Raw genomic sequence first — 25301 nt, 5'->3', positions numbered from 1 at the left:
TTGAATTTAGTAACTTTTATTTTGATTGTATTTTTACCCTCCCTTCTATTTATGGAGGTGACACTGATTTTCCATTTGTGGCAGGGTGTAAAGTTTCCTTAAAAAAAGTCATATGCGAATGAATTTAAATAGAAATATTAAGTAAATAATATTCACTGGTGGTACATGAATATAGCAAAGATCATGCAAGTGGTAAGAAAAGCAAGCTCTTTGGAAACCCTTCTGAGAGAATCGGGTGCTTCTGAAATGAAACAAACTTGGCCCAGGGCTGCGTGGGCATGGCGCGGGCTTCAAGGGAGCAGTCTGCAAGGGTGGTGGCTGTTTACAGAGACACAGTGAAGAACCCTAGCTACTTAAAGAAATATCTGAACGATGGGCCTTTTGTCTGTGAGAATTACTGTCAAATACCCAGGCGACTGAGAATTAAATAATTATAAATTACCTCCATATTCCTTGCTTGTGGGTAAACTTTCAAAATCCTGGGGAGAGAAAAGAAAAAGACACTCTACTGCTTGTATTAATTAAAACCAATGTAAATGCTTTAAATACTTTTGCTCAGCAGAAACTGGCCTTTCTGTTTTTCATTGCTGCCCAAGAGTGTGAGTGATGTGTGTTTTTAAGTTTTCTGTGACTTTCACATCAGCCCGAGGAGGGTGTTTCTGCTAAGATGTAGCTCAGTTTTTCTGATAAGGCTGGAATTTTTGCTAAGAGGCTTTCTGTGTTTTGTTTTGTAGACTGTAGTCAAACGTGGATTTGACCTGGATCTCTTCCTAGATTAAAAATCTATGCTCTCTTACCCCTCAGGAAGGTGTGTGTGTGTGTGTGTGTGTGTGTGTGTGTGTGTGTGTTTGCAGGCCCAAATGCAAGTTGATAATGAACTGCAGCTTTACGAGAATCTTAGACCCTACAGACTCTAGCTAGAAAAATGAAAAGATTTCAGAGCCAGAAGCAGCCAAGGAGACGGATTGGGTTTAATATCGTCCTGTTCCAAATGAGGAGGTCTAGACCCAGAGAGGGTGGGGGACTGTCTCCAAGGTCACATGGCTAGTTAGTGGCAGAAAAGGACTAGAACTCAATTCCCTGCTTCCCAAACCAGGTGTCACTACTCGAGATCATCTCTCGTCACCCTGCTCCCCTTGGAACAAAATAAAATAAAAACATGTCTTTCGAAAATTGCATTTCTACCCTCAACATAATACAGAAATCAGAGTCTCCTTTCTGCCTCTGCCCCTAATTATTAATACTTAGTTCTTCTCCTTGGGGGAGGTTCCTGTAACCTGAGACTTTCAGAGAAAAACCTATGCACCCATCAGCAGTGTGTGTGTGTGTGTGGGTGTGTGTGTACACTCACCCTCTGTTTCTGTCTTATGCATACTGTGAGCATCTGTAACACTATCTGGTGGTCACTATATATCAATACAAAAAGACCCTTTCCCGCCCTTTCCTAGCTGCATTATATCTCACTGTATGAATGACAGAATTTAACCCATCCCCAGCCAATGGATAGAAGGTTACTTCCAGTTCGAGGGGATTGAGAACAGGGCTGGACTAATTGAACTTATGAACACATCACACTGCACACAGGAGTGTACCTGTAGCAGAGATTTCTGAAAGTGCCGGTGCGTGGTTTCAAGTGTACATGTGTTTGGAATTTTGATATTACCAAATCACCCCCTCTTGAGGTTCTGTCTATCTACCTTTTGGTTTGGATGTTAGCATCTTTCAGTAGCAGTTTAAATACTTCATGCTTTATTCATTTGTTCAGCAGACTGACAATATTTTTGGAGGGCCTGCTTTGTGGGAGATCCTGTCCAGGTGTTAGGGGTCCAGTGGGGGCTGAGGGAGCCCTTATGGAATTAATGATTGGTGGAGGTGAGGCTGGGAGCTGGGGAAAAGGCCAACAATACAAATAAGGAACTGGAGAATTACTGAGTTAGAACTGTGAGGCGTGCAGTGGCGCAGAGCAGGGACGTGTGAGTGGGGTCTGATCTCGTCAAGAAGGTCGGCAAGACTTGTGGGAGTGTATGACACTTCAGCAAAACTCCAGTGAAGGAGCGGCCTTTGTTACCCAGAGAAGAGGGCTGGGTGGGGTTGGGGAAGGGGCTGTTGAGCCAAGGGAACAGCAAGTGCAAAGGTCCTGAGGCAGAAAAGAGCTCGGCACTTTCTGAGAAAAACAGCCAGCTTGGCCAGAGTCCAGAGAGAGAGGAGAGGCTGGAGGGGCAGGCAGAGGCTCCGCCTGGCCAGCCTGTTTGAGGTTATCTTGACTCTAGGAGCTTTGGAAAGTCATTTCTGGGCTCCCACCTGAGGAGGGGGACCACCCAAACCCTCTAAGATCAGCTCAGCTGAACCAGATAGCACTTGCTCCGGGGTGGCCAGCCCAGAAAGGGCGCAGAGAAAGAGGAGCATCCCTGAGCACAACCACTGATTCTGCCGTTGCTGGCGTGCTGCGATTCGTGGGGTCACAAAGAGTCGGACACAGCTGAGCGACTGAAGTGAACAGTGCGGAAGCCAGCCACAGGCTCTGTGTGAACAAACAGGGGTAGCTTTGTTCCGATAAAGCTTTATGGACACGCACAACCAGCTTCGATCCATGGGCTGGAGTTTGCCTGCCCCTTAGCAGGATGCGATTCTCTAAACAGATAAGGTCTGATGTGACATGAGCTGCGAACAGGGTTTAGTGGAGAAAAGGTGGCCAGGAAACGGGGTGGAGAATGATCTTTTTGATGGGCCGGTCACAGGAGCTGCTGACTGAGCAGGCGTGTGAAGGAGTGAAGGGCAGCGGCCAGGGGAAGGTCACGGTGGGGGAGAGTTTCCAGGGAGAGGGAATTCCGCAGCAGGAGCTGCTTGAAGAATGGGTGACGAAGTCAGCAGGGCTGGTGCTGGGTCAGCCTGGGGAAAGTGGGGAGAGGCGGGTGGGGAGGCAGGCTGGGGCCAGCCCGTGCTGAGGCCTGTCCTGGGGACATCTCGGGGACAGCCTTTAAGCTGGATTTCGCGTTACAGTGGACATTTCAATAGACGGCTGCATGGAGAGCAGACCAGAGAGGGCGAGTGTAGAAACGGGGAGACCAGGGGCCCCCTCCCTGGCTCAGTGGTAGAGGGTGGCGGGAGGGAGCAGCACGTGAATGAATTTGTTTCTGTTTCAGTAGAGGAGTCAGACTTAGCTGATGGATTGGGATTACGGGCATGAGAGGAGAGTAGAGGCTGACCCTAGCAGCAAGAGAGGGGGTGTGTGTGGTGGGAGGGGGTCTCTGTTGACCCCCGGAGCTTGAAGGAGGAGCAGGATGGGGGTGGTGGAAACAAACAGTAGTTCCCTTGATAATTTCACCCTCCAGCCGTGGGTTCTTTCGAGATGGCAGCAGAAGCCTTAGTTAGGTGGCCACGATTAAAGAAAAAAATCAGATCATTTTGTATCCACCGATTTTATTAGCTTGAGAGCTCCGTAGTTATGACTGTCTTTTGGGGGCTGAGTAGCTCATCTGTGGACTCTCCAGTCCTGTTCGTTCTGTATTTGGGTGACTCTCTTCCCCTCCCTGGACCTCAGTTTCCTCATCTGTAAAATGGCATGAGATGAGACACGGCTAGGGAGTCTTGGCTGGAAATGAAGCCCCTTTTTACACGTGGGCACAAACATCTAGGAGTTGAACCCAGAGAGGGCTCCAGAGCTGGTGTGGCCTCCCCCTTGCATTCCTCTCGCTGTATCACATGGGTAGGATGATCAGACGGGCCTTGGTCAGTGTTTTTCGAACTGTGGGTCACGACCCACCGATGGGACAGGAAATCTGTTTAATGAGTTATGACCAGCATTTAAACAAAGTAACCCCAGACAGGAGGATAGATAAGAGTGAATCAGGGTAAGTATTGTTTGGGGAAGCTTTCGTTTCAGTTGCCAGTGAATATGATGGTGTGAACAGAATTGTGAAATAAAAGGGCACCTCCTCTAAGGGTTGCACTGAAACAAAAGTTCCGAAGCCTTCGGGTGGCCAGCCTTCCAGGTCTCTGGCTGAGGCTGCATGGTTTGGGCCAGCTGTGCTCCTGCGCTAAACCCTCCCCGCTTTGGTCTCTCTGTCCAGGGAATCTGGGATCAAGTTGCCTCAATTTCCTTCTGTGAGAGAAGGAGGTTCTAGCTTTGGGGTTTGGTGTGGTGGGGATTTAAAACAAAAAAGAAAACAGGAGGTAAAACCCAACCTGTGATTGCTCTGCATCGGGAGTTGTGTTTTAGAGGCTTAAAAAGACCCCTCCTTCCCTCCTTCTCTTTCCAGAAGAACCGAGTGCACATAAGGTGGCCAGCCCACCCTCCGGACTCTACCCCGATGATGTCCTGGACTATGGCCTCAAGCCATACAGCCCCCTGGCCAGTCTCTCTGGCGAGCCCCTCGGCCGGCTGCGAGAGCCGGATAGGGTGGGGCCCCAGAACTTTCTGAGCCCGGCCAAGCCACCGGGGGCCTCGGGCCTGAGCCCTCGGATCGAGATCACTCCATCCCACGAACTGATACAGGCAGGGGGGCCCTTCCGCGTGAGAGACACTGGCCTCCTGGGCGAGCAGCCGCCCCTGCCGGGGGTGGCGGCCAGCCCCAGGTTCACGCTGCCCGTGCCCGGCTTCGAGGGGTACCGCGAGCCGCTTTGCTTGAGCCCCGCTAGCAGCGGCTCCTCTGCCAGCTTCATTTCCGACACCTTCTCCCCCTACACCTCGCCCTGCGTCTCGCCCAACAACGGCGGGCCCGACGACCTGTGTCCCCAGTTTCAAAACATCCCTGCTCATTATTCCCCCAGAACCTCGCCAATAATGTCACCTCGAACCGGCCTCGCTGAGGACAGCTGCCTGGGCCGCCACTCGCCCGTGCCCCGTCCGGCCTCCCGCTCCTCGTCGCCTGGTACCAAGCGGCGGCATTCGTGCACCGGGGCCTCGGTTGCCCCGCTGCCCGGAGCCTCACCCCAGCGCTCGCGGAGCCCCTCGCCGCAGCCCCGGGACGACGGCATCCCCGCCGGGTACCCCCCCTCGGCCGGCCCTGCCGTCCTCATGGATGCCCTGAACAGCCTCGCCGGCGACTCGCCCTGTGGGATCCCCCCCAAGATGTGGAAGACGAGTCCTGACCCGTCGCCGGTGTCCGCCGCCCCGCCCAAGGCCGGCCTGCCCCGCCACCTCTACCCTGCCGTGGAGTTCCTGGGCCCCTGCGAGCAGGAGGAGAGGCGGAACTCGGCCCCCGAGTCCATCTTGTTGGTGCCGCCCACCTGGCCCAAGCAGCTGGTGCCCGCCATTCCCATCTGCAGGTGAGTCCGGCTTTGGAAAGGACTTAGTCCGCGGTCCGGTTTTAAGAGGAGGTTTTCTGGTGATGAGCATGGGACCCGGGGTTGGCTAGACTGATTTTCAATCCTAGGTCTCTCTGTGCTTGGCTGCCAGATCTTGAAATTGTCTGGGGCAAAGAATCTCTGAGCGGCAGTTTTCCCGTCTGTAAAGTGGGTGTAAGGGTACCTGACTTCCTGGAGGGCTGTTAGGAGGGTGCAGTCCTAGGGTGCCTGTGATTGCTCCTAAGGCACCTGGCGTGTTCATTCATTCACTTATTTAACAAATATTTATCAAACACCTCCTGTGTGCCAGGCACTATCATCAGGTGTTGGGGAGACAGGGGTGAACAAAATGGGAAAAATACTCTGCTTTCGTGGCGCTGACATTCTAATAAGCACAAAGGCAGCCACAGGGCATGACATTGACTATCTTTTTATAAGAAGAATTGATGTTTGTAGGCATCTGCTATGTGCCTCGATATTGCAGTCAGTGATATGGAGGCCCTCTGAAAATGTGGGAGCCAGAATCTTCAAGGAGCTTCAAATCTTGGCAAACTGAAGTGTGTAGACTTGGGGTCTCCCAGTCTGGGTGTGAGTCCTGGCTTTCCCCTCGCGGGCTGTGTGACCTGGGCATGTGGGTTGCTGCCATGCTGCTATGCCCAGAACAGGCATCGCTAGTCATGAGGGTTCGCTCTCATGGAGCACCTTTTTGATGCTATGCCCAAGGCAGACATTGCTAATCAATCAGAATCTTCATTCTCATTGAGCACCTCTCTGGGCCTGGGTTCATTACCTGTGAGGTGAGGATAATAACAGTACCTGCCTCATTTCTGATTTTTAAGCGTTAGGTGAGAGAATATATATCAAACTCAACATAGAACCGACATAAGTAAGAGCTCATGAAAGAGACAGCTGTTATTGTTATCGGAGAATCTTATCACTGTAGAGGAAGCACTTTGTTGCTTCTTCGTTGATGAGCTGGCTGCTAGGAGACTGAGCTCCCAGTAGCTGTTAAGATTGATGATACTGACGATCATAGTCACCAGCATGCCAGGATGCTTGCTGTGTGCCTGGCACGCTTCTAATACGCTCTCTCTGTGGATTACGTCATGTAATTCTCCCCCAAACCTGGTTTGTTTATATATTTGTCTTCATTTCAATGATAAGGAAAATGAGGTGCACAGCAATTGGGAGCAGATACTATTTTATCAGGTGCAGAATCAAAGCCTTATGCTGTTACCATTTACTCCAGTGGTTTTTAAAGTGTTACTTGCTTTTAGCAAATGCAAGTCTTTTTTTTTTTCAAATAAAATGTTGAATGCCCAAATTCCCCTACTCACCTGCACCCCGGGCCGAAATAGGCTGAACTGAGCTTCTGGTCTGACGTGTCCTCCAGGGCAGGTTCTGAGAACACTAGGGCCGTCGTAGGTCAGTGTGTGTCCCGTAAGAAAAGGAGTTTCTGGGTTTCTTAGGGTTCAGTGACTCCCTCTGTGTAGGGGCTATTCCCAGCGGTGGACAGAACGTGCCGTCATTGCAAAGGCCATCTGGCCACGGAGCTCTGAGGCTCCAGTTTCCTGGAGTCACCTTAGACCGCCGGTCAAGAACAACCCCTGGTGAAGTTGAGAGATCGGGGTTCAGAGAGGTGAGGTGACATGCCCGTCAGTGCCCAGCTAGCTCATGACCAAGCTGGAAGCCAGAATCTGAGATTCCTGACCCCTTGTTCTTTCTAATCAACTCCTGGATCGATCTCCAAAACATGACTTGTGTCATGATTGGGAGTGAGGAGGAACATTAAGGTAAGATATGATTGTCAGGCATTTATCTGAGACTTTATTGTATATGAAACCCTTTCCTCTCTATTATGTGGCTTGGTCTGAGAGGTTCTGATGGGTTAGAGTCCTTCCGCCCCTAGCAAGTGCCCAGTCTGTGCCAGCCAGTGAGATATTTCCAAGAGTTTTCTATTAGATTGAGAGGATGGGTCATTCAAAGAAGTCTTGTGATGATATTTATCTCAGGGAGTGTGGATAACTCCACAGGGGCTGAAATTCAAGTGCAGAATGTCAGATTCACTCCAGTGGTCTGAGTCTTAAGATTGTATTCTAATTGTTCTAGAAGCAAACAAAGTTAGAAGTTGGTACTTAGGGATATTGCATTGAATCTTCTACTCACTATATATTTTGATTAATACAGGGGTGGAGTGATTTTTCAATAAGCCTTATTTTGCTAACTTTAAACAATTTTAAATTGCGACTATGAGAATAAGAATATGTAACACAGATGGCACCCTGGTTGTAGGCAGAAGCTTGAAGGCATCTTGGAACTGTAGCTAAGGCAGAAATAAAGGCACTTTGGACACCCCAAGATTTCAGGGTTAGACGGACTTCAGGGGCAATGTCATTATAAAGAATGGCTAGAGATTTGCTTGCATAGTGAGGATGTAAGTGTAAGTTGAGTTGTATGTTCAGGTTAAGCTGTAGCACTGATGGAGTTTGTGGGGTTGTCTCCCCCTCCCCCCCACCAACTGTCCCCTTGGAATTGCTCTATTAAGAGAAGGATTAGAATTGGCCCATTGCAAATGCTTAATTAAGTCCAGTTGATAATGTTAGCTTCTGGCAGTTCTGGACTTAGCAGGAAAGGCTATCCTGATTACATTAATGTTTCCTCCTGCATGTGAAAAATCAGGACACAGTGACCCAAATTCATGCATTCACAGCTTCAAAGCTACTTTGAACATACGAGGGTTCTTTGAAATAAAACTGCTTGTTCATTCTTTCATTTATCCTTCCATTTGTTCATCCGCCCACCGACATTGGACAGGCATTGCTAGACCAGGCATTGCTCTAGACTCATTCCATGAATTAAATATTTTCTTGGACCTATTTTAAATAAATTAGTAAGATAAGACACAATGTAGAGGTGTGGAAGGAGCAAGAGGCTTAAATTGGAGCTTTGACTACATCTTCCTCTGTGAGCTTGGGAAATGTTTTTAGATTCTCTGGGACTCTGAGTGAATGCTCTAGATATAGATTGTCAAGCCTTCAGTCATCTCTTCAATGACATAATTCCAGCCTCATATCAAGTATCTGTTGTGTGTGCTGGGTAGGGTTGAGATTTTATAGTAAGATTAAACTTAATGGCTTGACCTCAAAGATCTTACAACTTTCAATACCATTAATAATATAGTCAGATTGTCTGACACTACCATTAATACAGATTGTCAACAGGAAGTAACTATTTATTTGAAATATACAATTATTACATGAAAAATAATTATAGCTGATATTTATTGAGCACTTATTATGCTTAAGCTGTTTCTATGATCTCAATATCCCCACTTCATAGTTGAGGAAGCTAAGGCCTAGGGAGATGGAGGTATTTGCTCAAAGTCACACAGGTATTTGGAGATGGAGCTGGGACTTGAGCTTGGGTGTGTAACTCCAGTCATGCTCTTGACCTTTATTCCTCATTTAATTGTAGGGAATCTGAGTGGTTTGGCTCATCCATGCCAAAACCGGACACCTCTCTGTGGTCAGATGTTCTACACTTGACCCAAGAAGTAATGACTATGACTGGGAATGGCCTCTTCCTAAATTTATTTTTAATTGAGATAATCAGACATAGAAATAAGAGCTGGAAAAACACTTCAGATGCCATCTAGTCCATTTGTCGTTATAGGAGGCTGACAATAAAAGAGTTGAAGTTGCTTACTTAAAGTCATACGGCAAGTTAGTGACCCAATGGGACCCCTGATTTCTGTGACAGAGTTCCTTGTCCCACACTTACTCCTTTGGGGGAAAAAAAAAACCATCGTGACTAAGGGATATCCTTTAGACGTGGGAGGTGATATTTTTCAAAATTCCCAGAGGAAGCGAAGTTGCAGCAGTTAGAAACATGCTAGAACTAACATGTCATGAAATTAGCTTCGGAAATTGAGATGTCAGCCATTCTGTCTTCATCAAGACGGAAGAGAAAACAGAGAAGGAGAAAGATCTTGACCTTGTGAAGAGCCCGCCGATCATGTCTCAGGAACGTGTGCCTCCCAGCCACCAGCATTTTATCGTGTGCCTGCTGGATGAGTTTCAGGAGAGGAGCCGTTTACGTTTATTGTACAGGGCGGCCGGCTGTGGCTCACTGCGCACGTGACCGCTGTGTCTGCTCTTCCTTCCAGCATCCCAGTGACCGCCTCCCTCCCTCCACTCGAGTGGCCGCTCTCCCACCAGTCAGGCACCTACGAGCTGCGGATCGAGGTGCAGCCCAAGCCCCACCACCGGGCGCACTACGAGACGGAAGGCAGCCGCGGGGCTGTCAAGGCTCCGACGGGCGGCCACCCCGTCGTTCAGGTATGGACCTGCGTTCCCTTCCTCTGTGTCCTCACGGGTCACTGGGCCACTCGCTTCTGCTGAGCTGTTGTTTGGTGCTCATTAGACTGCAGTGCGTGTCTCAGCTTCCTATCCCTTGAAGGGATGGGAAGTCTAACATTGAGTGTCAGAAGCTAACAAAGCCACTCAGAAGCCAGGAAAAAAGTCTTCCTGAGCTGCATAAGGATCGAAGTGATATTCATGCTGGGTCGTCCTCTTCCTTCTCTTTCTGACTGAGAAACTACTACAGTTTAGTGGAGGTGTCTGTTTTGAAGGTTTCTGAGGCCGTCATTTTGTGTTTCAATTTTAGGTGAGAGTCCACTAAGGAAAATCGGCATATTGAAAAGTGGGAAAAAGTTAAAACTACACACAGTCCAACCACCTAGAATCATTTTTTTCTTTTCTTTTTTTTTTTTTTTTTTACCGTTTTGATATGTTTCCTGTTGCCTGTTTTCTATTCACAAACATGGCAATGTCTATCACTGTACGTTTATATACTTGATGTTACAGTAGCTTGTACTTTGATTTTTTTTTCTCTTTACATTATACCCAGAGCATTTCCTACTGTTTTTTCCTTAATCATTATCTTTTGTCTGTGGCTTTTGATTTAACCTGATATTTTTTTCAAAATAAATAGAGAATTGTTTTTTTTAATTTCCCCCCAAAATGATCAGAGTTAAAGTGTTCTTAATTGTATAGTCTGGTTAACCAGAACTGCTGACTGGTGCCTACCTGCCAACTCAATTAACCAGCCCATTAATACATTTAATTTAACTCTTTTTTTTAATTTGCCTTAAAGTGAAGGCAAAGTATTTAAAAGTATAAAGTGAGGGCAAAGTATAAAGTGAAGGCAAAATACTTATCAAAGTATTCTGTGATAAGAATCTGATGGTGTATCAGAACCTTTGAGAGTAGTTGTTAAAAATGCAGATTCTCGAGCATCTCCTGAAATTGTATGAGGACAATTCAGACAAAAAACAAACATACAAACCTTAAACCCTAAAATCCCCACAGGCAGCTTTGAGTGTGTATACCTGGTTACGGACTTTAGTGATTGTTTGGAACTTCTAAATCTAACATCACAGTTTTGGGGGTATTTGTTTCTATTCATTGCTTCTTTTCGTTTACCACATGGTACGTTTTCCTCTTTCTTTGCACGTCTAGTAATTGTTGACTGTGTAGTGATACTGGGATGGTGATGTGTACTGGGCGTTGTAGAGACTCTTGCTTTTGCTGTCTTCCTCTAAAGGTAGTTGAGTCGCTGGCTGGTCGCTTTGAACTTCCATAGGTTTAATTTTACTCTGTTACAGCGGACCTGTGCAAAGCCCGAAGTGTTCCCCACACCCTTCAACTTCGTACGGCTAGCCACGAAAGTCCTTCTTTTGTGGATCTAGTGGAGGCTTGGTTTAAAATGTTTACTTAAAAATATTTTGTTCATTTATCTATTTTCGGCTACGCTGGGCGTTCGTTGCTGCCTGCGAGCTTTTTCTCTAGTTGCAGAGAGCGGGCGCTACTCTCGAGTTGCGGCGAGCGGGTGTCTCGTTGCTGTGGCTTCTCGTGGCAGAGCGTGGGTTCCCTGACACGAGCGTTTCATTAGGTGAGGCGTGTGGGGTCAGCAGTTGGGGCTCCAGGGTTCTGGAGCGTGGGCCCAGCAGTTGGGGCTCCAGGGTTCTGGAGCGTGGGCCCAGCAGTTGGGGCTCCAGGGTTCTGGAGCGTGGGCCCAGCAGTTGGGGCTCCAGGGTTCTGGAGCGTGGGCCCAGCAGTTGGGGCTCCAGGGTTCTGGAGCGTGGGCCCAGCAGTTGGGGCTCCAGGGTTCTGGAGCGTGGGCCCAGCAGTTGGGGCTCCAGGGTTCTGGAGCGTGGGCCCAGCAGTTGGGGCTCCAGGGTTCTGGAGCGTGGGCCCAGCAGTTGGGGCTCCAGGGTTCTGGAGCGTGGGCCCAGCAGTTGCGGGATGGGCTAGTTGCCCAAGGCATGTGGGATCTTCCCAGACCAGGGAGCCAACCTGTGCCCTCTTCACTGAAAGGCAGTTCTCCACCTCTGGACAAGCAGGGAAGTCCCAGGCTTGGTTTTAGACTGTGAGAGCGCGGGTCTAAAGTAGCCTTTACTCTAAAGCATGACCTCATTCTTAAGGCCTAGTCTTTTCGGATGCTTTGCGAGGAGGGGGTCACTCCTCTCTGACGGGCTGGAATTCCGATATTCCAGCTCTGCTGAACCTCCAGCTTCTCTGTTTCCCGTTTTACCCTATAGCTGCCTCCTTCTGATAAACCCTGCACATTTCCCATGTGATTACCCAGCCCAGCCCCTGGTCAAGGACTTGGGGGACCCCCCAGCCCCTTCCTCGTCTCTGATGCTTCACCCACAGATTCTAGCTGCTTCCACAGCCTGAGACTCCGAACTCTGCCCCCACCTCTTGCTCAGCAGGACCACTGTGTGCTGTTTGAACCCCACGCTCTGAATGTGGGAGGGAAAGTGTCTCTAGGCAGAGAGCTGCAGGGAGCACGGGTCCACCTCGTGTGTTTCCCTTCCCTCGTGGACCACGGTCGTATGCTGCCTGCTGTCTAATGCCTGAAAGCAGTTGGCTTATTTTTTTTCTGGGTTGAAAAGGCACATCCATCTTTATCCTTTCATAATCTTCGATCTCAAATATACTCAGCATTGTTTTCCTTTTTATTTGATATTGGAATGTAACCAATTAACAATGCTGTGATGTTTTCAGGCGGACAGCAAAGGGACTCAGCCATACGTAGCCACGTATCCATTCCCTCCTAATTACCCCCTCCCCCGAAAGCAGTTGACTTGTAAACTTTTGTTGTATTTTATAGTTGTTTATGATGGTAGGGCTGGTCTGGTATTATTTGCTCCATGAGAAAAGTGATTTTTGGAAAAGAAAACCTTCATATCATTATCAAGTGAGGCTTATCTACTCGAGGATGAGAACCTCCTGGCCTGGAGGCGGTGAAAGGGTATGTTGGAGTCAAAGCCTTTGGTTGTAATGGAGAGAGAAACTCACTGAAAGGCAGTGAGCAAAGGGGGAGTATGTGAGGAGCCTACTGGAATTACATCTAATCAGGTCAGGAGATTCAGCTCAAGAAGAACCTGGGCTCGTGGTCACGAGTCCAAGATTTATTTCTCTGCTCAGTCAATCCGGTCAACAGGTGGACACATCCTGCAGGAATTTGCTGAGCACCTGCCTTTTGCCATCTGCTTAATGCTGAGGTACAGTAAAGACTAAGAGAGAAGCTATGGTCTTCTTCTCTATGGAGCTCATGATCTGGGGGTATAAAGTTGCTGACTTAAATAATCATGCAAACAATAACATTGCAAACTGTGGTAAGCGGCAGGAAGGAAGCGTGCATGAGGCTCTAGGTGCATAAGATGGAGAAGTCAGTGTAGACAGGGGAAGGTTTCCCTGATAAGATTTCCTTGAAGAAGAGACCAGGGCTGAGGATGCGTGGTGGGAGCAGTAGGTGCAAATGCCCGGGGGCAGAAGGAAGCAAACTGCGGCAGAGGAACTTGAGGAAGCCAACACTGGACTGCAAGGGCCAGAGGGAGGGAGCAGGGGGCCGGAGCGCGCGTGGCCTGGTCAACCATGGGGGAGAATTTGGCTTTCATCCTGGTACAGGAAAAGCAGGGGAGAAACAAGAAGAACAGTTGGGAGGCTGTGCCCATGGTATCTGTCCTCAGGGGGCTACGTGGTATCTTTGCTCTCTGATTATTCAACCAGCGTTTGTGGAGCACTGCTCTGCTCCAGGCATGGTTCTCGATTCTGGGATATGGTATGAACGAAACAGCCAGAAACCCTCACCCCCATGAACTTACAGTTTAGCAAGATGATGTAAATAATAGTTAACACTTAGCGAGCACTTACTGCATGTCAGACCCTTTTCCAAGTGATGTCTGTGTTAAGTTAGATTAAACTTATTTAATCCTCAGAAAAGCCCTAGGAAGTAGTTACAGTTAGGTCAAGGAGATGTCAAGGGCCTTACTCAAGGTCATAGCTCTCGAATGGTGGACTTAGAATTTGGACTCTGATGTCTGGCTTTGCCTGCTAGACAGCTTTTCTCATCTTCCACATCTCTCTGCAGACCAACTTTCCCTGCCTCCTTGTTCTCTCCAGACAGAGAAGAGCTGGTAGAAAGATGCCCGCACCTCCTGCCTATCAGTTTTTCTATGCTGTCTTAATTCTAGTCCCTCACCAGCTCGTTGGAGTCCAAATCCTGACCTTTAGGGAGATTCTAATTGGCTCTGATTAGAAAGGGTGCCACCCGCTGGTCCAGTTAGCTTGGCCAGAGAGGTCAGACCATGTGCAGTGCAAGGCTCTGCTCACCCATTCATCAAGGGCTGGGGCCATGGAAAGTTCTAGAAAAGGAAGTGGACTGTAGATGCAGTTCTGAAGATGTCCTCTACACTGTGCCTGGCATTGATGCTTCTCCTTCCAGCAGCTCCCCAGGATCCATCTTTTTTCTTCTTCTTTTTTTCCCCTCGTTTTTGGCCACACATGCAACAGGCAGGATCGTAAGTTCCCTGACCAGGGATCAAACCTGCGCCCCCCACCTCCCGCAGTGGAGTCCCTGCACCGCCAGGGAAGTCCCTCTGCCCCTCTTCTGGTTCCTTACTTTGAAAACCCAATGTATGACTTAAAAATGTATAGCCATATCCTCAAAAGACACAAAGTGAAGCCTTTTTTTTTTTTCTTAATCATTTGAATAGATTGGGTTTTCTTCAAAATGAAATGTGCTAACCCCTGATTTGTTTTAGCATAGGAAGTCATTTTTTTTTTTTTTTTTAAAGCCTCTTTGAAAAATGAAAAGGAGAGGGGGCTTTAAGAAGACAAGGACTCTTAACCTTTAAGGAGGTGTGAAAACCTCTGTCAAGCCCTGGAGGCTTGCCCTTCCAATCCCAGAAGGGCCTGTTTCGTACCTTGCCTGGGAGCCTCTGGAGGTTTCCCCCTTGATCTCTGTCTCTCTCCATCTGTTTCGGTTTCTGTACTGTGCCCTGGCTCCCTTTCCTCCCTCTCAGGGACTGGTTCCCACCCTTCTCTTTATTTGCCACGCTTATAAAACTTCACTTTTTCTGTACCCCTCGTGGTTTTATGCGCCTCTCTATATGAAAATAAAATGAGTACATGACCATTTCTTTCGCTTTCTTTAAATATAAAATTGCAAATCTTAAGCATATGCCCTGTTCAGCTGTCTTTTCTTTTGTCTTTTCTTTCTCTTGAATGTCAGTTGGTCTGGAAAGAAAGTCTGCTTCAAACTTTAAATGCTTTTCAGATCTCATGACTCATTCATTCGGTGAATATTTTGTTGAGGACCTGCTGTGTGCCAGGCAGTGTGCCAGGCACTGATAATGCAATGATGGGTGTGAGATGGATGAGGTCTGTGCCCTGGTGGAACTCGAGGGGGTGGGCAGGACGTGCCAAGCAGACCAGGATGGTTTGGTATGACTGTTGCTGAGATGTGAGTGGGTCAGGGAGGCCAGATGAGGCCATCTGGGATTATACCTGGACTCCAAGGTAGACTGTGACAGCTGATTGGGAGTTCATCTGTTGGATGTGCAACTTGGGGGTGACTGCTGAGACAGAACAAGCTGTGCCAAGCAACTACTACTCAGATGACTTGCGTTAGATAGAGGATCTCTCTAAGGAGGTGACTGTCACCTGGGGCCTGGAGCAGGTGATTGAGCCAGCAAAGAGAGGAGTATTGCCCTTCCTCTCTCTGTCTCTTTTGGTGTGGTAGGTGAGGTGAGTGTTCCATGTACAGGACACAGCACATGCCAAGGTCCTGACGCAGGGAAGAACTTCTGAGGACCTGAAGGAAGGCCAGTGTCACTTGACTAGCCCAGAGGGTGATGGTTGGCAGGACTCATAAGCCAAGATGAGGAACTAGGGTTTTATTTCAGGGCAAGGGGAAGGGAGTGGCGAGTTTTGAGCAGGGAAGGAAGGCGATTCTGATTGAATACTTTGGCATTGCTTGGGCTTCCCTCTAAGGAGTGGGTTCCTCTAAGGGAGGAAGCAGGAAGGTGAATTTGACAGGCTGTGGCAGTGCCAGGTGGAAGGGCAAGGCGGTGAGGATGGGGAGGTGGCACTGGGCGGCGAGAGAATGGGTTCCATGGTGTGAGGTTCAGGACTCAGTGCTGGCTTAGCCGTGGGTGGAGAGGAAGTGTCATCTGCCACTCCGGAAGACTTGGGGTGAAAGTCATTTTCTTAGGGGAAGATTACAAGTTCATTGTGGGGTGAGGGAATTAGGAAGGGCTTGTGAGGCATCCAGGCAATGATAGCAAGTCTGTGGCTGGTTGCAGGAGCCTGGAAGTGCCACCTATAAAGCTCTAAATCCCATGAACTAGAGCAAGTTTATGGTTCTTTCTGAGGAGTCTGGTTATCGTAGCTCTTTGACCTGACTTTGACCTGTAGGGATCAGAGAAAGGGAACCACTCAATTCACCTCGAAAGAGCCACATGCCTTTTGGTGGAACCTGGCCATCATTTCCTCGTTCTATTTCAGGGCAGGAAGCAGTGGTCCTTGGGTGGACAAAACTGGCATTCAAAGGCAGCTTTGTAAGGTTGGGCTTTAAGTGTTTCCCTGGCTCTTTAGCTGATGGGAGCTCATAATACCCCAGTTGAGAGCTGCCTGTATAATGCCATTGTCACTTAACCCTTTCCCTGCCTGCTTCCAGGCCCTCTCACTATAATCCCGCATTAGAAATTCCCCGTGGAGGACACTCGGTTACTTTCTCCATCCATCCTTGTGCGGGGGCTTTCGATAAATGTTATTTTCACCACTCTCTGGGACGTGTTTTGAACTGTAAGAAGGATTGGAAAGCCATCCTTTTTGTTAGAAAGTAATCAAAATCCAAGGCTGTTTAAGCATACTACACACCTTCAAAGACAATACTCCTGATTCTTTCCAACAGATGTTCAGACATATGGAAAAAACATGGGCAGATCCTTTAGGAGGAATTCCTCGCAGATGCAGAAACCTGATCTCGGTTTCGTCCTGGGTAACAGGAACGGGCTTCGCAGGGAGAAGTCTGGGAGGCCGGGCCGCACCTGTCCCAGTTGCCGCCTTCCCAGCCCAGAGGAGGCAGTCAAGTCTCCGAGCTTTCATCTCGTGAAACAGATTACAGGACAGTGATTTTCATCCTGTTGGATTTGGGCTTTTGTACTCTCTGCGACTCACTTTAAATTACATCTGAGACAGGGGAGAAAGAAGCCAGATGGGGTTTCCTCCTTACCAGGCGAAACTGGAGTCGTGACAGGGAGCCTCGCTTCTCTGGCAACCGGCTGGGCGTGTTGGCTTCTGTCCACTCATAAAACTGCTCGGTGAGGTTGGCTCGGGGAAACAGGAAGCAGGGCTTGCTGATGCTAATTTGTCTCGATCAGGGCTGCTGCATTTGCTTGACAGAGGTTCCATCCGACCTTCTGGGCAAGGAAAGGAGAGGAGGGAAACCGATGCTCCAGCTTCAGGGGAGGGGCGTGTGCGCTGAGATCACCAGGGGCTCCTCTTGCTCCTTCGCTGGGAGTTCATCACTACGCACCTTCCAGGTGCCCGGCCCCGTTCCAGGCGCTGGGAATACGGCCGTGACCGAAACAGAGACAAATTCCTGCCCCCGTGGCGTTGACTTTCTGGCTGCAGTGAGATAAACAATACATATAATAAATAGGAAAATTCAATAGTGTGTTGGAAGGTGATAAGTGCTGTGGGAAAAACCGCCGGGGTGGGGGTGGGGAAATAGGCGTGATCGGATAGGCCTTCCTGAGAAGCTAGCATCTGAGCCCAGAGACTGAAAGGTGCAGGTTGCTGGGGATGAGAGCTCCGAGGGTCCAGGGCCACCCTGAGCGCGGCCTGCGGGCAGAGAGGAGGCCTGCGTGGGGAGGGCAGGCCGAGTCAGGACCCGAGAGGAGAGGGAGGGGCCCAGAGGATGCGCCCACTCAGGCCTCAGGCTCTGCAAACTCACGCGCAGGAAGGTGGGGGCCAGGAGACCGGGTCTGACGGGGTCTCAGCAGGATCCCTCTGGCTGAGGACTGCTGTCGGTGGGGCTGGGAGAGGAGCAGGGAGACGCGGGAGGCTCGTGGTCCAGGCGACACAGGCCGGCGGCCGGAGTAGCACTGAGGGGTGGGAGACTTGAGCGCTGGTTGGATTCTCGAGTGTTCTGAAAGTCAGGCTGGTCGGATTATTTTTTTTTTGTTTGAGACATGGGTCACAGGCAGGAGGCACGGTGTGGCTGTAGTCTTGGAGAAGGCTGTCCCCGCCACTGTGATGCTCCTGTTTTCAGAGGGGAGTGACCTTCTGGGGCTGGCTTGATCCGGCCTTTTCCTTTAAAGGTGAGAGTGGGATGGGGTGGGGATGCTAAGGCCAGCTTTAGGAGGCGCCGTCCTCACCGCCCTGCCTTTGTCTCTATACCAGTCTCTTGATTGTAACACTGGCCATTAATTAAAACATTTTTTTTAAAATAAAAGACTACTGCTGCTGCTGCTGCTAAGTCGCTTCAGTCGTGTCTGACTCTGTGCGACCCCATAGACGGCAGCCCACCAGGCTCCCCTGTCCCTGGGATTCTCCAGGCAAGAACACTGGAGTGGGTTGCCATTTCCTTCCCCAATGCATGAAAGTGAAAAGTGAAAGTGAAGTCGCTCAGTCGTGTCCGACTCTTAGCGACCCCATGGACCCCAGCCTGCCAGGCTCCTCCATCCATGGGATTTTCCAGGCAAGAGTACTGGAGTGGAGTGCCATTGCCTTTTCCGAAATAAAAGAGTACAGACCAAACCAAATGTATCTGTGGGCCAGATGTAGCCCTCCTGGGTGACCGTGGCTGGGGCTGGAGTGCTCAGGTAGGCCTTGTAAAAGCAGGGAGCCAGGTGCTGGCCTTCAAGGTGAGCCAGGTGGGGAGCAGAGTGTCCTGGGGCGGGGCCTGCACGGTGTGACGGGGTGGACGGTGCGGGGTTGGATGGTGCAGTGTGCTCACCTGACTGTACACCCGGAAGCACCGAGGGAAGCATGAGGTGCTCACGTGAGAACAGAAATGATCGTGAGTGATCAGACCTCGCCCACCCCTCACCCCCAGTGTAAGCAGAGAACAGGAGGCATCTAGGATCTTGAAGGCATAACTGTACCAGAAAGAGAGCAGTGCTTGCAATGCGTCTGGCAACCAGCGGGAACATAGAGAGGAAACTTCATTTGTTCATAAACAAATCTGTGGGTCCCTGTTAAGGGCCAGGCAGGGGGATAGAACAATAGCGGCTACATGCGTTGAGCATCTTCTGGGGACTCTCCTTCGAGTGACTAGCTTAAGTCTTTGTAGCCACGCCGTGGAGTGTGGGTGGTAGGATGACTCTTGTTTTACAGACAAGGACATTGGGACACAGAGAGGTTAGGCAACGTGGCTGATGTCACCCAGCTGGTGAGTGGTGGCTGTGATTTGGACTTAGGAGGTGTATAGGCAAAACCCGCACTGAACCATTGGTCTGTGCTGCCTTTTGGAAGAAGAAAGAACCTCCCTTTGAATCCTGGGAGACAGCGTGGAGGTTAGAGCTGCTTGTTCTGAACCTCCCAGAAGACTGTGGGCTGATTCTGCCCATAATCGTGTCTGTTTACTGAGCACTTGCTATGTGACAGGCATGTCACATGGAGTGGCTCAGGCAGGCATGCTCTCCCTACCCTGTGAATAAAGCTCGGAGGCATTGAGTGCCTTCCCCAGGGAGCAGAAGGTCACTAGTGACTCTGACCAAGCTTCCCCTGTGTGCCACCTGCAGGAGGCACTATTAACCCCATTTACAGATGAGGAAACTGAGGCTTACGGTCACACCACTTAGCAGAGAGGGCGATACCAATGCCTACTTCCTAGGGCTTTTGCAAAGATGAATGACTTAAGATGGGAAAAGGCACAGACTGGGGCCTGGCATGCACCAAGCACTGCCTGTGTGCGCATCAGCCCTGTTTCCTGTTATTATTTATCTTCCTCTGGACCATCCTGTTACCATAAAGAAGGGAGGCTTTTTTTCTCACGTGGAAGTTTGGTTTCATGCTGTCACCCTGGAGCTGGGACGGACCCGAACGCAATACTGATGACACGATGACACGTGTGCCCGTCATTCGCTGACAGGTGCTCTGGGTGAGGGCAGAGGACTTGCTCAGAGTTGCATAGCGAGACGTGGCAGAGCTGAATTTATATTAAAGTTCATTTGTGGCTGTGCTGGGTCTTCGTTGCGCTGTGTGGGCTTTCTCCAGTTGCAGTGAGCGGGGGCTGCTGTCTGGTTGTGGGGCGGGGGCTTCTCACTGAGGGGGCTCCTCTCGTTGCCGAGCACAGGCTATGGGGCACGCGGGCTCAGCAGCTGTGGCGCGTGGGCTTAGTTGCCCCGTGGCATGTGGGACCTGCCTAGACCAGGGATCGAACCTGTGTCCCCTGCACTGGTAGGTGGATTCTTAACCTCTGGACCACCAGGGAAGTCCTGGAGCTGAATTTAAAAGCATACCTGTCGGGCTCCTTGGCCAAACTATTTCCCCTGTTGTGTATGGTCCTCAGGCTCTCTGCTTAGGGGTGGCTGATTCTGAACATTCTGACTCAGGTTTGAAAAAGTTCGTGTGGGGGTATGTGTGTGTGTGTGTGTATGTACATATATATAATATTTTTATATAAATGTATAAATACACATATATATACTATATATGTGTGTTTATGTGCATCAGGTATATGTAATACGTAATCATATATATGTAATTTTTGTTCTGTTATTTTTCTTATCTTAGTATGTTCTCAGCATTTGAAAAATATATAAAAAAGAAAGCAGACCGCCCCCCTTGTCACCTGCAGAGAACTAATCTCATTGCTTTGGTGTTTTCCTTCCATTGTTTTCCCCACGCTTTGCACACGTAAGCTCATGGCACCTAGCTCCTGCCCTGCCCCCTTCCCTTATTGAGTCTGTTTATTTTCATGATATCCAGGGGAAAATAGCTAAGATACAAGTGAGGTTGACGAGAACTGCTTTACGAGCCTTCCGTGTGTAAGTGGATACAATGCTACCATGATTTCTAGGCAGTACCTGAAGGCACAGAGAGGTTAAGTCACTTACCTAAGGTCACACAGGAAGTGGGTCAACCTTGAACTGAACCTAGAGGCTCTAGTGCCAAGGCCTGCACCCTTAGAAATCTTTGATGATCCTGAGATAATTTTTCAGGTTGCTCCTAGGGGCTTCTGTTGTTGCCTAGGTATTTTGGGAAAAAAAAGAATCAGGAAATAAATCTAGTCTATTTGCACATCAAGACAAAATTTCCCCTTGCTGGGGTGCTTAGTCTCATGCTGTCCGTCACCCTTCCGTGCACCTGGGTTCCTGCCCACCCTGAGCTGTCCTCATCACACTAATTGGTATGACTGTGAACAAGGATCAGCTGACCCCTGGGGCCTCAGGATCCCTCACGGCGAGCTGAATAGCATGTTACTTCTCTTTTAGGAACTATAGGAGATGAGTGCGTGTGTGAGACAGCGCTGAGTACAGCCGGCTCTGGTTTCCTATATCACTTACTTTTGGGGAAGGAAGTGCATTCACGTGATGCAGAATTTGAAGGATATAAGAGATGCACAGGACAAGACTTACCTCCCTCCTCAGACCTGGGCAGTGGTGGGGGCGGGGGCACCTCATCTCCCTGAAGCCAGTTTTCACCAGTTTCTTGAGTCCTTCAAGAGGCAGTTTGTATCCTTGTGGTTGGATGCACTGTTGTCACTGCCATCATCACTGGTGTTGTAATTTATAAAGGACTTGGCAGAATGCCCTGCATATTTAAAATTGCCAGTAAACGATCAAGGCCATTATTACTGTGGAGCTTAAAGAGGCATCACATTTTGATTTTCCAATTAGGAAGTGAAGCTGAGTAGATCTTCTTGGCATCATTTATTTAACCAAATAGAACTCTCTCATTCAAACTTAGGTTGCTGTTAAGGGAATTCCATCTCCCCTGATTTGACGTTTATTGTAAAACTGTAAATACTTCCCTAATGAATACAAGTTTTGGAAGCTGCCTCAAATAAATGTTTGTTAAGCCTTGGCTTTACCTGTCCCCTGGTGTAGTGATGTAAAAGAGTCCATCAGCCTACACTGGCTGTATCCCACATCTATGCCTGTATCCTTTCTCTCTCCATCCAGAAATGATACATTGACGATAAAAGCCATGGGTGGTATCAGTGTGGGCAGGATGGCATGGTTAAAAAGTAGCGAGAAAAGCGTGGAGTAGGATTGAGTGGTCTTCCAGCTTCTCTCTTATTTATTCAGCAAACATTGATGGGCTTTCACCACACACCAGGCTCCGTGCTGGATTCTCCTCACTCAGTTCAGTCCATGGACCAATAGCACGGACTTACCCTGGGGGCTTGTTCAAAATGCAGAGTCCCAGGTTTCTCCACCGTCTGCCAAGTTGGAACCTGCCTTGTGTAAGATCCCCTGGTGATTCATGTCCTTTCGGAAAAAGTTTGCTGACTGGAGATGGGGATAGATTAGTGAACAGAACAGACAACATCCCATGTTCTCACTGAGTTGGTGTTCTGATGAAGGGAGACACACAACAAAACAATAAATCTAGTGATGAAAAAAAAGCAATAAGAAGGAAAATAAGGCAGGCTGAGGGATGGAAGATGCTTGTGAGTCGGTGAGGATGCCATCTAGGGAAGAACCTTCTGAAGAGGTGAGATTTAACCAGATTTTCGAGTGCAGTGAGAGAATAAGTTGTGTCACTGTCTTGAGGAAAAGTGCTGTAGGAAGGGAACAGTGAGTGCAAAGGCCCTGAGGCAGGAGCCTTCTTGGTATCCACTTTGCATATTAGTTCAGAGGTGGGTTCTGATCAGGAATTAAGTATTAATAGTGAGCATGTCCCCCCTACAACATGACCTTTGCTGTGGCATTTGCGTGCCTTTTATATGACCATGGAATGTAGACAGAGGTCCCCCAGTCACAGCCCAGGGAAGTCTTCTGTGTGTCATTGGGTACAGTTGCTCAGGCTGTGCACGGCACAAGGGCACTGCATGTCATGAGGGCACCCATTCACATTTGCATACTTATCAAGACAGTGTCCTGACACATGCCTTCTGAGGGTGCAGAGGGAGAGGTGTCTTTTCCTAATTAGTACAAAAATGCCAGGCAACCTAGCGGTGGCCCTGGTGATATAATTCTTAAAAAGAGGAAAAATCTGAGTGTGAGTATCTTTAGGTTAGAGACGTTCATCAGCCTTTGCTCAGCTCATTGATATATTACCTAGTCCTTTAAGACATTTGACTTTAACTGTTGGTGGCAAGAAAGGTGTTTCTGCTAGTCTGAAAGGCATCCCTTCTCCATTCCTTTCTTTTTCTCAGATGGGGCTTTTGTTGCTTTCTCCTTCCTACTCTCTAACCAGCCAGCGGGGAGCCTCGTCAGCTTCCACCTCTGCCTGAGCCTGACTGTGCAGTCTCAGCCCACACACTTCTCTCTGAGCTGTGGGAGCCTTGGCTCTGAAACAGAGGGTAGTGCTCTGTAAGCACCCTCCCACCCCTACACTTACATGAGTCTGTGACTCAGATCCATAGGTGTCACCTGAGTAGAAGCACCTGCATTTAGTTCTGTTCGCTTTGAGGTGGGAGTTCCAGCTTCTCTTCACCTTGGCCTGCATCACTTGCATCATTTCCTACCTCCAGAGTTGACTCATTCATGGACTTGAAGCTCACTGGCTTAGAGTTTGGGGATCCTTGAGCTAGAAGGAGACTTAGAAATCATCTAGCTGAATGGCTGGTGTGTTGGCTTCATGCCATTTTACTGAGAGGTGTAGTTACCATCTCACTGAGGGCTTCAGCTACCATTTTACTGAGGGCATCAGCTACCATTTTACTGAGGGCCCCAGTTGCTGTTTTACTGAGGGCCAGACTTTTCACTCAGCTAATGTCTCATTCCATCTCACACCGAGTAGTTGAGGTGGGTACCATCATCATTGGTTTGCGTTTATCAGATGGAGGGTCAGAGAGATGATATGAATTATAAAGATTATTCAGTGACTAAATCGGCAGAGCCACCACTCAGAGTGTTAAAAGCAGAAGTTGGGAATGTATTTTTTATGAAGCATGTACAACACGCCAGGCACTATGTATCCCCTTGCCTTACCCATAGTTCCGCTATGAATTGGGTACTATAATGAGAAAGCTGAGCCCCCAAGAAATGTGTGGCTTGCCCAGAGTAAGCCTTATGGAGAGAGTACGTGGAACTGTTTCAGATTTCCGATCTTTCTCTCCTTCTCATGCGTTTCTCTTGGCATCCTGTTTGCCTGTCGGCATCCGTCACAGGTCTGTGTGTCTGTGCCAGGGAGGGTGATGCTGGCACTTCAGTGCCCCTGGCCCCACCATGCTCAGCACCTCCCCTCTGCCCGCTGGGCTCGCATCCTCCCTAGTCTGGGTGGCAGCGACAGCTCCCTAACGGGGTTCCCTTCCTCCGCGCATGCCCCTCACCCAGTCTGCTCCCCACACAGCAGCCAGAGGGTCTGCGTGAGACGTGGATGGGTCCGCAGCCCTCCCTGGTTCTGAATCGTGCCGTGCCCCCTCCCGCCCCGTTCACACGGACTCCTAACCGTGGAGTGCGGGGCCCTGTGTCCCCGGGTCCCGGCCTGCCTCCCTGCTCGTCCTGACGCCTTCCACGCTCGCCCTCCTGCCTCCCGTCCGCATCCTGCCTCAGTCGCCCTCCTGCCTCCCGTCCGCATCCTGCCTCAGTCGCCCTCCTGCCTCCCGTCCGCATCCTGCCTCAGTCGCCCTCCTGCCTCCCTGCTCGTCCTGACGCCTTCCACGCTCGCCCTCCTGCCTCCCTTCTGCATCCTGCCTCAGTCACCCTCCTGCCTCCCGTCCGCATCCTGCCTCAGGGCCTCTGCACTTGCTGTCCACGTCCCCAGCTGTCCACACGGCCCTTGTCTCTGCTTCACTCAAGTCTCACTTTAACGGGCACCACAAAGAAGCTTTCCCTGATTCCTCTGTTCAAAATAGCTACCGTTGTCCTCTGCCACCCGCTCCCTTTCTCCTGATGGTGCTTGTTCATAGACCGAGATAGTCTTCCGTCCTCCTCTCTTCCCACCCCTCCCGCCCACTTACCCACCCGCCATCACGGCCCCGTCCCAGGCCTGGGCACTGTGCCTGTCACTCGGAGGCACCTGATGTACAGGGGCATCAGTTGAGGGAGCGTCCCCGCTGGCCCTTGGAGGCCTTGGTGAGCCCCAGCTGGCCTTGGCCCCACGGACGGACGGTGCCTGGGGGGCGGGGGTGCTGGCACGGGCGGCCCCTCGGTGGCTTTCCTGCGCTGAAGGAAGCAGAGGAAGGAAGTGACAGCAATGAAGAAGGACCAGTTCAGAGCACTGGGATGTGACCAGGCTTCCGCCGCCCCTGGTCTCTCTGCCCAGCGTGACTTGGGCTCCCCGGGGGCGAAAAGAAGTGCGGACTTGATGGAATGGGCACAAGTTAGTTTTATAATGAAGAAGAAGAAGAAAAACCTTATTTTTCACTTTCCTTTTTTAATCAAGAAGTATGCCGTGGGTGTTTCCTTGTGGTTTTTAGTCAAAGGGAGGATTGTTGTTGAGCCCGAGTTCCCCTGGGGGCTGCAGCTTTGCGTGAGTCTAACTTTAACTTTGAACGCATGCTTTTAGGGCCGTGGTAGGATCGGGGCTCCTGGGGTCCGG

General features: G+C 49.7%; 1 protein-coding gene across 8 annotated transcripts in view; it reads left to right on the top strand.

Annotated features, from left to right (window-relative positions):
• The window catches only part of NFATC2 (nuclear factor of activated T cells 2), a 154634-nt gene that overhangs the window by 31809 nt on the left and 97524 nt on the right, over positions 1-25301 (top strand). For 5 of the 8 annotated variants that reach the window (XM_081560329.1, XM_081560331.1, XM_081560328.1 and 2 more), the window contains exons 2-3: positions 4771-5268; positions 9452-9623. In XM_081560329.1, the coding sequence (XP_081416455.1) occupies positions 4784-5268; positions 9452-9623 (657 nt within the window). In that variant the 5' untranslated portion in view covers positions 4771-4783. Of the gene's footprint in view, positions 1-4259; positions 5269-9451; positions 9624-25301 lie in introns of all 8 variants that reach the window. The other 3 variants (XM_081560326.1, XM_081560327.1, XM_081560330.1) reach the window with 1 other exon arrangement.

This window comes from Giraffa tippelskirchi, chromosome 13, assembly GCF_054371585.1.
Source record: "Giraffa tippelskirchi isolate mGirTip1 chromosome 13, T2T-mGirTip1v1.2.pri, whole genome shotgun sequence".
Classification (NCBI taxonomy): Eukaryota; Metazoa; Chordata; class Mammalia; order Artiodactyla; family Giraffidae; genus Giraffa; species Giraffa tippelskirchi.
Note: the sequence above shows the minus strand (reverse complement) of the source record. Positions and strands in the feature narration are given on the sequence as shown.